The sequence below is a fragment of the Orcinus orca genome, chromosome 15, assembly GCF_937001465.1.
Source record: "Orcinus orca chromosome 15, mOrcOrc1.1, whole genome shotgun sequence".
NCBI classification, from domain to species: domain Eukaryota; kingdom Metazoa; phylum Chordata; class Mammalia; order Artiodactyla; family Delphinidae; genus Orcinus; species Orcinus orca.
This window is the reverse complement of record NC_064573.1, coordinates 66,551,929-66,567,408: the sequence shown is the minus strand read 5'-3', so window position 1 is coordinate 66,567,408 and position 15,480 is coordinate 66,551,929. Positions and strand designations below refer to the sequence as shown.

The 15,480-nt window shown below is 58.3% G+C and overlaps 1 protein-coding gene across 3 annotated transcripts; it reads left to right on the top strand.

Annotated features, from left to right (window-relative positions):
* Positions 1–9: 9 nt before the first annotated feature.
* CCDC157 (coiled-coil domain containing 157) lies at positions 10–15,203 on the top strand. 3 transcript variants are annotated; one of them, XM_049697745.1, is made up of 11 exons: positions 10–244; positions 5,643–5,901; positions 7,819–7,990; positions 8,687–9,332; positions 10,024–10,101; positions 10,455–10,612; positions 10,972–11,148; positions 11,317–11,485; positions 12,581–12,720; positions 13,172–13,260; positions 13,350–15,203. In XM_049697745.1, exons 1-11 carry the CDS (start codon positions 10–12, stop codon positions 13,597–13,599), a joined length of 2,373 nt encoding a protein of 790 aa, XP_049553702.1. In that variant the 3' UTR covers positions 13,600–15,203. The 3 variants fall into 3 exon arrangements, with proteins under 3 accessions (XP_049553702.1, XP_012393688.2, XP_049553703.1); XM_012538234.3 differs by having other exon boundaries at positions 10,455–10,645; XM_049697746.1 differs by lacking the exon at positions 10–244 and adding an exon at positions 2,619–2,930 and having other exon boundaries at positions 10,455–10,645.
* Positions 15,204–15,480: the final 277 nt, after the last annotated feature.

Genomic DNA, 15,480 nt, shown 5'->3' with positions numbered 1-15,480 from the left:
GCTCGCAAGATGGCGGCGGCCGAGCGAGTCGTCGCCGAGGGGGGCGAGGCTGACGCACTTCCGGGGCCGCCCCTTCTCCGTGACGTAAATTCCCGCCCCTCCCTCTCGATAGACGCCGTTGCCGTGGCAGCGGTCGGGGAGCCGGGATGCGTTTTGCCGGGGATCCTAGGAGCGGCAGGCGCGCCTAGGGGCAGTTTCATGAGCCGACCAGACACAGTGGCTGAGGCTGCGACGCCGGAGACTGGTGAGACGTTTTACATCTCCCGCCGACGCCCTCGCACGCACCCCACGGCCCCGGCCCCCCTACCCTTTACTCCACCAGAAGATTCCTCTCTCTCTCCGACCCCCGTCTTCCAAGGCCCCCGCTCTCTCCCATTGGCCTCCCACTTTGGCCAAAGCCCCGCCTCCCTATTCCCCCAGCCCCCTCTTTTGCTTTCAGGCCCACCTCTTTCAGACCCCCTTCCCAAATCTCAATCCCTAATTCCCACGGGTCCCTTTTCCCACGGGCCTGCCTTTTCCAGTTCCACCCCTGGCTTTCATAGTCCCCCCCTCAAACCCCGTAGACCAACTCAAATCAAGGCTTCCTCTTTAGGCTCCACCCCTCACGCTCGCAGGTTGGTCCCTGCGGACCACTTTCCCGCCCCGCAGCACACCTCGAATCCCGCCCTTTTCGCTTCACCTCCTGAGATCCTCTCCTCCCTTTCCCCTCTCTCCCAACTCCTGAACCCTGGCCTGGACTTCAATTTCTTCACCTGTGAAATGGGGGGTGGGGGAGGGGGGATAGGAAAAGATGCCCTCCCAAGTCTCCTCCCCGTCTCTCTTCCTCACATACACACCATAGCTGGTTTATGTCATTCTTATTATTATTGTTGAATTATAATGATAGTTAGGATTTATTGAACACGTACCATGAACCAGACCATGTGCCAAACACTACATGCATTCCATCATTTATTTCATATAGCAACTTACTTACAGGTGAGGACAGAGAGGTTCACATCCTCAGTTCACATGGTGGAGTGAGAATCCAAACCCAGCCCATTCTTCTCTATTAGTGCAGTTACTTACTCCTTTGTCTTCACTGGATTCCTTCAGTGTCCCCAGGGATCCAGGCAATTAGCACTCCTGAGTCAGAGACTGACACTGCCATTTAGATGGTTTTAGAGTTTCTAAAGTGTTTCCATGGGTGCACTGGCCAGGAGGGAGGCATAATCTTTACCTGAGGGGTAGGGTCCCAGCGGTCTCGAGAGAGAAGCGGGAGAAGAGAGGGAAAGGACTCGAATGTTAAACGGGAGTGCAGGAAAGGCTCCTTCACTTCTCTGCGAGTTAAAAGTCCACCTTGGGCTGAGGGGCCTGAGGAGAGGCAGAGTTACCTGCTGCTCCCACACCAGGGTAGTGGTGGCTCAATTAGTGCCAGCACTTGTGTGATCTCAGGAACAGTGCGGGGCTGGCAGCTTCAGGGAGAGGGTTCTACTCAGGACCCAGGAATTACAGAGAAAGCCTGTGTCAAATGTTCCTTCACTTGACACACACACACACACACACACACACACACACACACACACACACGTGTTTCTCAAAACAGGCTTGTATCTGCAAATCCCCACTGTTCAGAAGAAACGACGTAGGGTAACCTCGGATGTTTTTCAATGTTGTGTTTCAGAATGTTTCAGTCGGTTTTTCTGTTTGTTTCTGCCTCATTCTTTGGGGACATAACACCTCATGGGTGGCAATATCTTATGAGAGGCCATCACTGAGGCAACATTTGTATGTGGGAAGTGGACCTGTGTGTGTGTGTGTGTGTGTGTGTGTGTGTGTGTATTGTGGGGACTCATCACCCCACCTGTGGGTGGAACTGTAGAGCTGACACACCAAGACTTGCCCCCTGCAGAGACCCTCAGACATAGATGGTGCTTCCTGGGGGACAGTGCTCTGTGTGCCCTGCTCTGTCCCTATCCCTGACACAATGCCCAACATGTAGAAGATACTCAGTCACCATCTGCTTAATGAACACAGGATCTGACCCCCTACCCCTGCACTGTCCAATATAATAGCCACCAGCCCATGTGGTGCTGTATATGAAAATGGTGGCTGGTCCAAATTGGGATGTGCTATAAGTGTCAAATAGACATTGGATTTTGAGACTTAATGCAAAAAAATAGACTTAATATTTTATATTGATTTAACATTGAAGAGATATTTTGGGTATATTAAGTAATATGTTATTAAAATTAATTTACCTCTTTCTTTTTAGTTTTTTTAATGTGGCAAGTATAAAATTTTAAAACCCATACATGGCTTGCATTATATTTCTTTTGTCCAGTGCTGGCCTGAAGTAGTATGGCCTGAAGATGTAGGACTCAAGAGTCTCAGCTCCCTGAGTGATCTTAGGCTAGCCCCCTAACTTCCCAAAGCCTCAGTTTCCTCATCTGTTTAAAGGAGGTGGACTTGGGGACTTCCCTGGGGGTCTAGTGGTTAGGACTCTGCGCTTCCAATGCAGGGGGTGCGAGTTCAATCCCTGGTCAGGGAACTAAGATCCCACGTGCCGCGTGGTGCAGCCAAAAAATATAAATAAATAAATAAAGAAGGTGGATTTGGAAAGTGGCCGACAGTAGGTCCTCTAGTCAGAGCCAGCGGTGCTCAGGCTCAAGGCTGGCAACCCCACCTGCCCTTTCCCTCGCCCCATCCTCCAGCCTGAAACAACCCCCTTCTTCTGGGACAGCCTCCTCCCTGCCCCCCACTCCCAGGAAGCCCTCCCTGAGTGCCCACTCCCTCACTCTCCCTACATCCAGTCCCAGGGACTGCAGAGCTGGACACGGGAAGCCAGGCACCTGGCTGAGCTTCTGACCCTGAGCCCGAAAGCCCGCAGGCAAGTCCAAGAGCTGGGGGCACTCAGACATCCAGCTCCACGGACAGGCACCTGTGCAGAGGTGAGGACAGGGCCCAGTCCTCTGGGAGGCCGGAGAGGCTGGCTTGCCCTCAGGAACCACCCTGGGGCCTCTGGGTTTCCCTGCACCTGTGGGCACAGGCAGGCCCTCGGGTCCCAGCCCAGGTGGCCAGGTCATACCGCAGTGAACTAAAAAATGGTCTACGTGCTCGCAGGGAGACAGATTCCCAACTGCAAATAATGACTCAATGATTCCATGCCACTGTGGTGTGTACTGGGAGGGAAAAGCACAGGCTGCTTTGAGAATGTGTAACAGGGGACCTCACCAGCCCGGGGATCTGCGGGAGGCATCTTATTTAGACAGAGTATGGGGAGGAAGCATATTCTACGGGGGTGAGACGCCGAGGTGCGAGGGGGTGCTGGGGAGGGGAGAGGGCGACCCTCAGGAAGGCTGGGGCAGTGGTCTGGGGGAGGTGGGGGGTGTGGAGCAGTGTTGATGGACAGAGGTGGCGGGTTCTCAGAGTGGGTGGGATGTGGAGCTAGCAGCACTGGGTGCCTGGATGTGGGGATAAAGGAAAGGGATTCGAGGAAGTGCCCAGGTGCTTCCAGTGAGGGTGCCATTTTCTGCAATGAGGAAGGTTGGGAGATGGAAACAGGTTGGAGGAAGAGAGGTTTCCCTGCCAGGCCTGGACTTCCTGGGGGCCTAAATCCTGCCCAAGCAGCCCCTACTGCAGGGTGGGGCTTTGGTGCAAGGAACTTTCTGCTGCTGAGAAAACCACAAAGGACAAGGGGCCCCCACTGCAGGGTGGGGAGGGACCAGGGCTCAGCATCCACAGGGCTGCTGGCTCTGACACCTGCTGTCAGAGGCCTGCGAAGAGCCACGGGAGGGGCCAGACCTTCTGCGTCAAGGGCCAGGGATGGTTCATCCAAATCACTGTCTTCAGATGTCCACACATGGCAAAGATGGAAGGGAAGCAATCTGTGCGGGCTGCAGGGGAGAAAAGGAAATATGGAAGGTAGACAGCAGCTCCAGACAAGGATGGTCTTTGCTGTTGTTACTGCTAGTAATAGTAATCACAGTAATAATAGTTACTATGGCTGCAGAACTTTTACTGGTGCCTTGCCCTGGACCGAGCACTTTTTTATTTTTTTTTGTTTTTTGCTGTGTTGGGTCTTCATTGCTGCCTGCGGGCTTTCTCTAGTTGTGGTGAGCAAGGGCTACTCTTTGTTGTGGTGCGCGGGCTTCTCATTGTGGTGGCTTCTCTTGTTGTGGCGCATGGGCTTCAGTAGTTGTGGCACGAGGGCTCAGTAGTTGTGGCTCACGGGCTCTAGAGTGCAGGCTCAGTAGTTGTGGCACACGGGCTTTGTTGCTGCGCAGCATGTGGGATCTTCCCAGACCAGGGAACCAACCTGTGTCCCCTGCATTGGCAGGTGGATTCTTAACCACTGCACCACCAGGGAAGTCCTGGACCAAGCACGTTACTTGCAGATACCACCTGGCCTGATGGGGGATGGTGTCCCCATCTTACAAGTGAGACAGCTGGAGCTCAGAGGGGTGCGGTGACTTGCCCATGACCACACAGCCAGAAAGGGGCAGGACTGGGACCCCTGTATCAACATATAATGGACCCCTGTCACTAGAATGATTAGGATAGCTATCCATACAAATTTTCAGGTGTTCCTCTCTTACACTTCAGGACTTGTTTTCCTCCCAAAGTCAAGGTATTTTAAATTTTCTTTGTGGATTCTTTTTCTTTTCTCCGTTCAATTACTAGTCGTTCATTTGTCAGTGAGCATCTGCAATAGGCCAGGCCCCAGGCTGCCATACTGGGGATACCACAGTGACTGAGGTGCGGTGAGGACCTGTCCTAGAGAGCAGAGGCCGTTCCTGCAGAGAGCAATCAGGGCCAAGATGGGGAAAGCCCAGAGGGAGTATCTAAGCCAGCCTGGAGGGTGCTCAGGGAAGGCTTCCTGGAGGAGGTGATGTCCGGGAACCCTGAAGGATGAGAGGAGTTAGGCAGGTGATGGGAATTGGATGGGGGAAGCATGACTCAGATGGAAGAGACAGATGGGCATGGATTCAGAAACGAGTGCCTGCACAGGAGCTGCTGCTTGTAGCTGATGGTATGTGGAGTGGAGGAGAGGGGAGGGGAGGGGAGGTGACGAGAGAGGACAAGGGGAGGGGTGTGCCTGGAGGTAGCCTTTCTCCCAAGGGCCAAAGTGAGTCCTGAGGGGTTGTTGGCCAGTGTGATGTGGTCAGATAGGCTTGGCCCAGGTCTCCATAGCAGAAGTGGATCAGATTCCAGTGGGCAGGCCTGTGGCCCAGCTGGAACTGCTGCTGCAGTCCAGGCAGGAGACGAGAGTGGCCAGGGGTGGTCCAGTGCTCCCCGTCATACTGTAGCTACAACTGTCTTTTTGTTGTCAGTAGCCGGTCCAGTGCTTTGCTCAGGGAGGGAAGGACAGCAAGTACAACCTCATACACAGCTGTATCCACCCAGCACTCAGCAGGGGCCAGGCACACACAGGTCCTCAGAGGGACTTGTGGACCGAGGAAATCAGTAGTGTGGGCGTGGGGTAGGGTGGATGAGAGGGAGGCTGGTGAGGTCACCCACAAACAGGTCCCAAAGGGGCCAGGGAACCGACTTCTCCCCAGGGTCGAGGTTGGATTTCAGCAGGTTTTCTGGGGTTTTCAGAAGCTTCCTCCAGCAGCAGCCACGTGGCTCTGGCTAACGGGGATCCTCTCTGTCCACCCCAGGAGCCACGAGGATGGCACACCTGCTGGGCAGCCAGGCCTGCATGGACAGCCTGCGCAGGGACCTCACCGACCTTCAGGGCACCATCGTGGACGTGTTCTCGTGTGCCGGGCCCGTGCACTTCCCCTCCTGGAAGTTCCCTGACCGCATGGCCTGTGACCTGGACATGGTGGCTCTGCTAGAGCACTACGACCACGTGCCAGGTGACCCCGAGTTCACGCAGCTGTCCCACGCTGTGCTGCTGGAGCTGGTCATCGACAGGTGAGAACCTGGACCAAACCTGGTCATCTCAAGATGCTGGCACCCACCCCATAAACCAGTAGCAGCCACAGGATCCGCTTCTGGCGGGGTGATGACATTGATGACAACAATCACCTTTGACTGAATACTGTCGGGGGCCAGCTTGGTTCAGGGCCCTCATAGCGATCTCATCTGTGTCACGCTGTGCTGTGTGTCTCTTTTTTTTTTTTTTTTTTGCAGTATGCGGGCCTCTCACTGTTGCGGTCTCTCCCGCTGTGGAGCAGAGGCTCCAGACGCACAGGCTCAGCAGCCACGGCTCACGGGCCCAGCCGCTCCACGGCATGTGGGATCTTCCCGGACCGGGGCACGAACCCGCGTCCCCTGCATTGGCAGGCGGACTCTCAACCACTGCGCCATCAGGGAAGCCCCTGTGCCGTGTGTCTTATAGTCCACCTTCAGGGAGTTGCTGGCCACCCTGTTGGTCTCTGTGACACCACAGCTCTGACGGCTACTTCTCCAGCCACCGCCAGCTGCTTCCTTAGGGTTTCTGTGTGTCAAGGACACTACAGATGCTGCTCAGACTTTCCATCCCAGGCTGTTTTTCCTGTCCCTTCCATGTGTCACAGGGCCAGACACGGGATGTGCTTTTCCAAATCCTGGCCCTGCTGGGAAGGAGGCCAGTGGATTCCCCTGTAGCCCCACCACTTCTACACTGTCTTTCACATTAGCATGGTCGTCAGCCTCCACTCCCTGGGGACCACAGCCCAGGCTCCATGTGCTCCAAACCCTGCATGCTAATGAAGTCACGGGGGCCAGACAGGCAGGGACCCCAGCAGTTTGGGGATGACCTGCCTGGAGACAATTAGAAGCCAGGGTAACCACTCAGAGGCCTGGAGGAGCCGACGGTGTGAAAGCACTACCTGGACCCTGTAGGGGGCTGAACATGTGTGAGCCCAGAACACACCTTCCTTCCTTGCTGTGCCCTCTGCTAGGAGTGCCCCGCCTACTCGTCCCTGTGCTGGCCGAGCCCGTCAGGGCCCAGATCAACAATCCGCCTTCTAGAAAGCTGGAGCTGACCCGCCTTCCCACCCCTCGCCTGGCCCGTCTGTCCAGGTCACTCTCCACCCTCCAGTGCTGCTCATTCATTGTCCCCATTCACAGAGGAGAACACCTTGGCCTAGAGAGGGGTATGGCCTGGAGCGGTCAGCAACCCTCCCCCAGGCCCTCTCTGCCCAAGGGCACAGTTGGTTTGGGATGACCCTCGTGCACCTGCAACAAGTTGAGGTCACTTATCTGCCCATATGTTTTGTAAACACAGTATCTCTTCTTTTAAAACAGCCTGATTCCCATGGAAATACCTACTTCTCTTCCCAACACCCCTTTTCCTTACAATTAGCCCCTGACTCAGGGTAGGATAGGGACCTGGCTCTCTCACTCTAGTCTCCGTTGTGGCAGAAGCAGCTCATCCCACAGGAGAACCCCCACCCCCAACTAGAATCAGGAAACCGCAGGGCACACTGCCCTGCACACTCACCCTGAGGCCGTGTGCAGCCTCCTCCGCTTTGGGGGTCTCAGCTGGGTCCTCTGCAAGGTGAAGGCTCTGAGCCACACGGTGGAAGGCAGCCACTTACCCAGCACTTTCTGAGGACTCTGGACACAACCAAGGCAAGGCCCAGCCTCCCAGAGCCTCCTAGTCCAGTGGGGAGCAGCCAGGCAGAAGTGCTGCCACCCAGGAGGTCCTGAAGGGGCCCCAAGCTTAGCCTTCAGGGAGGGCTTCCTGGAAGAAGTGGCTCTTGGGTCAGGCAGAGCGTATTCTGAGACGCTCCGAGTCCCTGACGCCCGGGCCGGTTCCCAGAGCAGGAGGCTGCCGGTCGTGTGGTGTGAGGGCACACTGGTGCTGGGCTCTGCCCCAGCCAACCTTGCCATCTCTGCCCACAGGCTCCTGCTGCTGCTTCAGAGCTGCGCGAGCTACTTGGAGAACCTCAGCATGGAGCAGACGGTGCCCCCCGCCAGGGCTTCCAGGCCCTGCATGTCCGTGGGGCTCACGGTGCGGCGCTTCTGGAACAGCCTGCTGAGGCTGGTCATGCTCATTCGGCAGGTGGCCCCCCAGGTGGGTCAGCCACCCGCTTCCCCAAATGCAGTCACCCTCACATCAGTCCACCTGCCCCAGGCTCCTCGCACACCACATGTGCACCTCATCTGTTGCTGGCTCCACTCTGGAGCCCCCACTCAAGGCCCATGCAGCCTGGCAGTTCACAATGCAGGCCTTGGGGGTCATGTGTGGGCCATCTGGTTCTGCAGTTTACACTGTGGGGCTTTGGAAAAATCCTACCTAGTCTGAACCTCAGTTTGTTCATCTGTGCAGTGGGGGTGATAACAGTCCCTACCTCCCAGGGCATTGTTGGGGAATGGTGTTTGTATCGACCCCATTTGTTATGGGTTATTCCGTAACCCTCACAACCACCTGGTGGGCAGGACCACTGTCACCATAATGGGAAGGAAACTGAAACTGACAGTGGCTTCAGCAACACAAGAGCAGACAAGTCCACTAAGCAAGGGCCCAGTACCCGGCAGCTGTGTCTGTCACTGTATTACCCTCCCAGTGCCATGCATGTAACAGCATGGAGCCTCGGCTTGGTAAGCTGAGGCAGCAGAAAGGAGAAGGCATGCTCTCTCACCTTGGTATCAGATATCATCTGAAGGTCTGAGCATCAGGAGTGGCTGCTGTCAGAGAAATCCCCAGAGAGCTGGTCACCTCCAGGGCCCATCTCCCTCACCTGCTTTCCCTTTCTCTTCCTGACTACAGAAAAGGGCAAACCAAGGGGAGACCCCCACCTCCAAGCCCACAGCCAAGGGCGAGCCAGCCAGGAGCCCTGAATTTGTGACCGCCAAGCTCATCAAGCCCACCTCACCAATGCCAGGCTTGCCCCAGACCTGCCAAGAGCTGGACAGACTCCCTGTCAGCGTTTCCCTGCAGTGTCCAGCCAGAACGGCCGAAAACACCAGGAGTGTCCACTCCCAGACCATGGAGACAGCCCTGGTGCCCTGTGATGCATGCACCAGTGTCCAGGGCAGCCTGCAGGAGGTGGGCAAGATGGTCATCAGCCTGTGTCAGAGCCAGAACTTGCCCTCATCCTTAGGCCAGTTCCAGCATCTGGTGCAGGACAGCATGGGGCTCAGGCCGCTGCCGGCCACCACCATGGGCCAGTGGGCGGCCGAGCAGAGCAAAGACCTGGCACGCCTCAGCAAGCACATGGGGGCCCTCACTCAGCTCGTGGGGCCCCTCAGGGCCCAGCTGGAGGAGGCTAAGGGGCAGAAGGACAGACTGAGGAAGCAAGTGGGTGAGCTGGAGCAGGCCCTGCAGCAGGAGCAGGGGGCACAGCGGCGGCAGGCGGATGAGGCCGAGCAGCGCCTGGCCCAGTGGGAGCGCGACAGGCGGCAGCTGCTCGCAGGTCTGTGCCTGAGGCCGGACCCTCAGTGCCAGGCTCTGCCACAGCCTGAGCATGGGCTCCCCCGGGAGCAGACCCCGCAACAGGGCTGTGGGTGCTGGGAGTTGGTGTGGAAGAAACCTGGACTGGGAGTGGGCAGCAGACGCAGGGAAGGGGAGGCAGGGGAAAAGGGGTGTGCTCATCAAGCCGGTTACACTGTGGGCAACTGGAGCTTAATCCCACTGGGGAACGCAGGAGCCTGTGTAGAAGTCCGAGTCGTCCCACGAGAGGGGTGAGGGAGCGGCGGATTCATACACTCACTCCTGTCGGTCACCAAAGGGGACTCCTGGGAAGTTCATCCCCCAGGTAGCTCCAGCCAGCTGAGGCCCCTCTTTGGCTTCAGTAGAAGCCGTCAGGCAGAGACGCAGCTATTGCACTCACAGTGGGCCAGCTCCTGCTGAAGTTGTGAGGCCTGAGGGAGTTGGGCAAGTCACCCCCATGGAGGACACTGAAGCCCAGAGAGTCAGCCAGCCGACAGGAAGCAGAGTGGACAGGGACCCAGGCCTCCTGGCACCTCCCCAGAACTCCTCCCACAAGCCCAGGCACTCCTCCACCCTGGCTAGGGCTGCCACCATGCTGTGGGGTGCACTGGGCGTTAAGGCTGCCAGCCAGGCCCAAGGGAGCCTCTGAAGGGCCTCTCTCTCGGCTGCCATAGAAACAAGTGACCTCAAGACAAAGGTGTCCACCCTGGAGGGGGAGCTGAAGCAGCAGCGGGAGTCTACGCGGGCCGTGGGTGAGGAGCCTTGCCATGGAGCCCTGTACTGTGTGCCATGTGCTCGGTGGCTGGACCAGCACTCTCTGTCTCCTGGGCTTTGGGGGCAAAGCTAAAGGGAACCACAGAGGAAGCTGGGTCTGAGAGGCCACACTGTTGGGTGATGCCACCTCCCACCCAGAGAGTACCTACTGTTTTCAGAACCCACCTCAGGCAGGGTTCAGAGCCCCATTTTGTGGCTGAGGACACTGAGGCCCAGAGATGTGCTGTGACCACTGCCCCCCTTCCCAGGTCTTGTCCTGGGTCAGAGGCAGTGCAGGAACTCCCCAGGGCTCCCCCGCTCTACCCCCTCCCCCGCCCGCTCAATCCTGCAGAGACGAAGGCCCAGGAGCTGCAAGAGGAGGCTGAGCACAGGGCGGAGGCTGAGAGGCAGGTGCAGCAGCTGGAAGAGCAGGTGCAGCTGCTGGCAGGGCGGCTGGACGGAGCCAGCCAGCAGATCCGCTGGGCCAGCACAGAGCTGGACAAGGAGAAGGTCCGTGTCGATAGCATGGTCCGCCACCAGGAGGTGAGGTCAGCGCCTGGTCTCCTGCAACGAAGGGGAGAGAAAGGGCTCCCCACTGACAGGGGGGAGACACTGGAGACCTAAGGAGAATTCCTGAGTGGCGACTGTGACTGGAAAGAAGTGGGGGCGAGGTCTCCAAGCTTGGGGGTCCTGGCCTTGCCAGGGTTGGGGTCTGCTCCCTTCTTCCCTCCACCCCTTCTACTGCACACATGTGCACAGACAGATGTAGCACAAGGGGGTGGGCTTGGATACAGCTGCCTCCTTTGTCCTGCGTGTCTGGGCCTGGCCCCATGGGCCTCATGGCCTCCCTCCTGCCCATCCCGGCTCAGTCCCTGCAGGCCAAACAGCGAGCCCTGCTACAGCAGCTGGACACCCTGGACCAGGAGCGTGAGGAGCTGAGGGGCAGTTTGGCTGAGGCCGAGGCCCAGCGGGTCCACGTGGAGAAGCAACTGCAGCACGTACAGAGCGAGAGGGAGCAGGGGCAGTGCCAGCTCCGGGCCCAGCAGGTGTGAGCAGGCAGGGCGAGGGGGCAGGGGCGGTACTTCCCTTTCTCTGGAGGAACCTGCAGCCAGCTAAGCACCTGCGGGCCTGCCCCGTGCCTGGGGAGTGGAGGTGATGGGGTGTCCCCAGCGGGCTGGGAGCCGGTCCTCAGCTCTGAGCCTCCCCTGCCCCAGGAGCTGCTGCAGAGCCTGCAGCGAGAGAAGCAAGGCCTGGAGCGGGCAACAGCGGATCTGCAGCTGACCATCTCGGAGCGAGAACGTGAGCTCGTGGAGTTGAGGGAGCGGGAGAGGCTGCTGGTGGCCTTTCCGGACCTGCACAGGCCTGTGGAAGCCCAGATCCAAAGTAGGGGCCCGGGGTTGGTGCAGAGGGCACGCTGGGGCTGGGGGTGGGCAGCTGAGGGCTCATCAGGGCAGGACATGGGTCCACAGCAAGGGTGGCAGAGCCCCCACACACACAGGTGCTCTGCGTGTTACCCACTCCTCTGTGTGGATGGGGACACAGAGGCCCAGTGGGGAGCTGACTGCTCAGGGTCACCCAGCCAAATCCAGACCCAGGTCTGGCTACCTGTGTAGCCTGTGCTCTTTACCACGTCACAGGCCAGTCCTTGCTCAGCTTCCATGTCCCCTGTCCTGGCATCTCCCCAAACTACACCATGGGGCCAGCTCCAGGGAAACAGCCCCAACTGTCCAGTGTCCATGGGAGTGCTAGGGACCCATCTCAGTGGAAGACTGACTGCCCGGCGGCCTGGGTTCTCGTCCCAACCCCTCCAGTCCCCTGAAGCTCTGGGGTGAATCTCCGTGCAGAGCTGTTGGGATGATCCACTGCAATCTAGCTTGTCATGATAAGTCATCACTTGTGAGTGCTGGGCCCTTGTGTCACCCTGTCAACCGCCCCGCGAGGCAGGTAGCAGCCGCTTGTGACAAACCAGGAAACTGATAACCAGAGCAGGCAGCACCTTGCCTGGGTTCAGAGTCAGGGGGAGCATCTGTCCCCCCAGCAGTGGGAAAGAACATCCTTGCTGAATTCCTGAGACTCATATCCAAGAGCCAGCTGTGGCTTTGAACGAGTCACTGTCTCCCAGGCCCTCCGGAAACAGGTGGCCTTGGAAGAGCTTCACTTTCTTACCTATGTGCTAAATTTTTGGTGAGCTCCAGGTCCCCCTCAGCTCTCAAATTCTGCAAGGCTTTGGTCACCTCCCAGCAGGCAGGGGAGTAGGGAATGCAGGGGGAGGGGGGGAACAAGGCCTCAGGAGAAAAAAGATGAGGTGGGAGGTCCAGTATGCTGACCCCACCCACCTGCAGGGCCACCGGCAGGGGACCCTAGGCACGGGGACCCTAGGCATGTACCGGCTGGCGTGTCTGCCCTCTGAGGTCCTGTCTCGTTGGGCACAAGAGGCAGACCTGATGGGGTGGGGTGCCAGAAAGTGGGTTTCCACAGGCTCTGGCAACGTCACGGACGACATGGAGAGGCAGGTGCAGGCCAACGACATCCGTATCCGGGTCCTACAGGAGGAGAACAGGCGGCTGCGATCCATGCTGTCTAAGATCCGGGAGGTGGCCCAGCAGGGGGCCCTCAAGGTGGGCAGCATGGCTCCCCCACCTGAAAGGGGCCGGCCCTTGGGGACTTGGAAGAGGCCCCCAACCCAGCAGAGGTCTTCAGCTTCCCCCAGGGACTCTGCCATCAGCCCAGCTCATTGCACATGGGGCTCTCAGGTGGCTTTAAGCTGTGCTTTTGTGAACCATCTGCCACGATTCAGGAAGGCATGAGGATGTTACCGTGCCTTCTAGCTCCAAATCCCCCCTCTAGCCCTTTGAACCTTTATTTCAAGTGCACCAGGAGCCTTATGAGAAAGCAAACCTTCCCACCCTTACCACGGCTAAGGACAGGTCCTGGAAGGCTTTCCAAACTCTGCCCCTCAGAGGAAGGGGCCATGGCGACAGGTTCAGGCCCTCCCGCCTCCTCTATGACACCCTCTCTGTTCGCTGCAGAGGGGATCCTGGGCCTTTCTGAGCTTGGTTTTCTTTGCAGCTGATCCCACAGGACCAGCTCTGGGCCCCTCCCAGCAAGGGAATCCACAGAGCAGCGCCCCCAGCCCAGGCCCAGAGAGCATCTCCAGGGTGAGTGAGGCTTTGTCAGAGGTGGGGCATGTGGGGGTGGGGTGGTCCCCCTCGCTCACAGGGGATCTTGCCGTCTGATCCTCCCTCAGGCCCCTGGGCAGGCAGCACTCACCTGGCAGCAGGACGGCCAGTGCGGGCAGGACCCCACCGGGCCAGCCCCAGGCCTCCCCGCCTCAGCAGCCCTGCAGTCGACCCAGCAAGTCCTCCCTAGAGGATGTGACCCACTCGACCACCTGTGCCCAGAACCCCATCCGGGCCTTGGCCAGGCTGAGAAGGAGACTGTCACCAAGCCGGGGCCAGGCCAGCCCTGCATACCAGCCCCAGGAGCGGCCCACGTAGCCTGCAGTGGGGTGGGGCTGGAGGGCGGGAAGCTGGCAACCCACCCCATGTAATAAAGCCCAGGCCATCTGCTCACAGCGACCTTGGCCTCACCACACTGGCTCAGCAGAGCATGAGTCCTTCCTTCCCTGTCCTGAGTCCCCAGCCATGTGGGTCATTGGCCAGCAGAGGTCTGGCACACTGTGCACCCTCAGTAAATGGGAGCTTCCTGCCTCCCTCCTGACAGGGACAGTGGAGGAAGAGGACACACTGAGGGCAGAAAGAAGCTTCTAGCACCTGGGCGATGTGAAAGGCAGTCTTTTGATCCTCACTGCAAAGACTAAGGGGTAACATGGACTCAGTGACCCCCACCAATAAAGAGCAGGGTCAGGGTAGGGGGTGCGCAGGGGAAGGAGAGCAGCCGCCACGGTGGGCCCAGTGAGGACACCTGAGGCAAGGAAGGAGTCAGAGGCCAGGGTTCTGGCTCAGGCTCACAAAGGCAGGCAGGGACCACCCAGCTGTGAACCTGGGCATGGGGACATTAAGGATCCAAGAAAATCAGCCCCCCTTTCACTGTGGAACGCCTCACCTTCAGGAAACACAAGTCAGAAAGGGTTTCTCTAAATCCAGGAGGCTGGACCCCCAGGCCACTGAAGGCAGGGCAAGGCTTCACCCAGCCAGAGAGCGGGACACCCCAAGCCAGCCCTGGCTTTCCCAGGCCTGTCCCTTGGGGTCAGGGCACTGATGCCGCCAGGCACACCAGGCCTGCAGTAGTCCAGTTTTCCTCACGAAGCCTCCAGCCTGTCCTGAGCTACCCCGCCTGTGAAGGACAGGCACTAAGACCTTGCTGAGGAGTTCTGGGTGTGGGGGTGGGATGGGGGATGCTCTCGGCTTTCTATGACAGTTTTCCCTGGTCAGGAGGCCAACAAGTAGAGCACCTCAGTTTACAGAGAAAAGTCAAGAAGAGCTGTGTACGTAGCTGAACTGGCATGGCCACAGGCTGCCCAACTCCTGCTTCTGTGGAGCCTGGGGGCTCGCTGAGGGAGCCTGGGCTGTCTGGACTGGGCCCCTCCCAGGTGAGAGCCAGCCCTCAGGTGTGCTCCCTGAGGCAGGGGGCCCAGGCCCAAGTGCAGGGGGAGGACCTGTCACAGCCTGGCTCCTCTCTGCATCCATTCAGTAGCTCACAGGTCTGTAGGTCAGACGTCCGGGCCCTGTGTGGGTGGTTTCTCTGCTCAGGGCCTTACAAGGCTGAAATCAAAGCATCTGCCAGGGGCTTCCCTGGTGGTGCAGTGGTTAAGAATCCGCCTGCCAATGCAGAGGACACGGGTTCGAGCCCTGGTCCGGGAAGATCCCACATGCCGTGGAGCAACTAAGCCCGTGTGCCACAACTACTGAGCCTGTGCTCTGGAGCCCAAGAGCCATAACTACCGATCCTGCATGCCACAACTACTGAAGCCTGCACACCTAGAGCCCGTGCTCCACAACGAGAAGCCACCGCAGTGAGGAGCCCGCGCACCACAACCAAGAGTAGCCCCCGCTCGCCGCAATTACAGAAAGCCTGCGCACAGCAACAAAGACCCAACGCAGCCAAAAATAAAAAATAAATAAAATAAAAAAAGCATCTGCCTTTCTTTTGCAAGGGTGTGGGGCAGAATCCAGGCTCATTCTGATTGTGGCCAGAATTCTGGTTCTTGCAGCTGTCGAACTGATGTCCATTTCCTTGCTGGTCGCTGTCGGGGCTACTCTGGGCTCTGAGAGGCCATCCAGCTTCTTGCCACATGGCCCCTCCATCTTCAAGTCGGCAACAGAGAATTTCTCAGGCATTGAATCCCCTCCATGGTTCAAATTTCTGAATTCCTCTCCTTCCACCAGCTGGAGAAAACTCTACTTTTAATGGGCTCA

Coding starts and splice junctions, on each gene's coding strand:
- CCDC157 (XM_012538234.3), top strand. CDS start 10: ATGGCGGCGGCCGAGCGAGTCGTCGCCGAGGGGGGCGAGGCTGACGCA. Junction 12,721..13,171: donor CCCAGCAGGGGGCCCTCAAG/GTGGGCAGCATG, acceptor TTTTCTTTGCAG/CTGATCCCACAGGACCAGCT. Junction 13,261..13,349: donor GCCCAGAGAGCATCTCCAGG/GTGAGTGAGGCT, acceptor ATCCTCCCTCAG/GCCCCTGGGCAGGCAGCACT.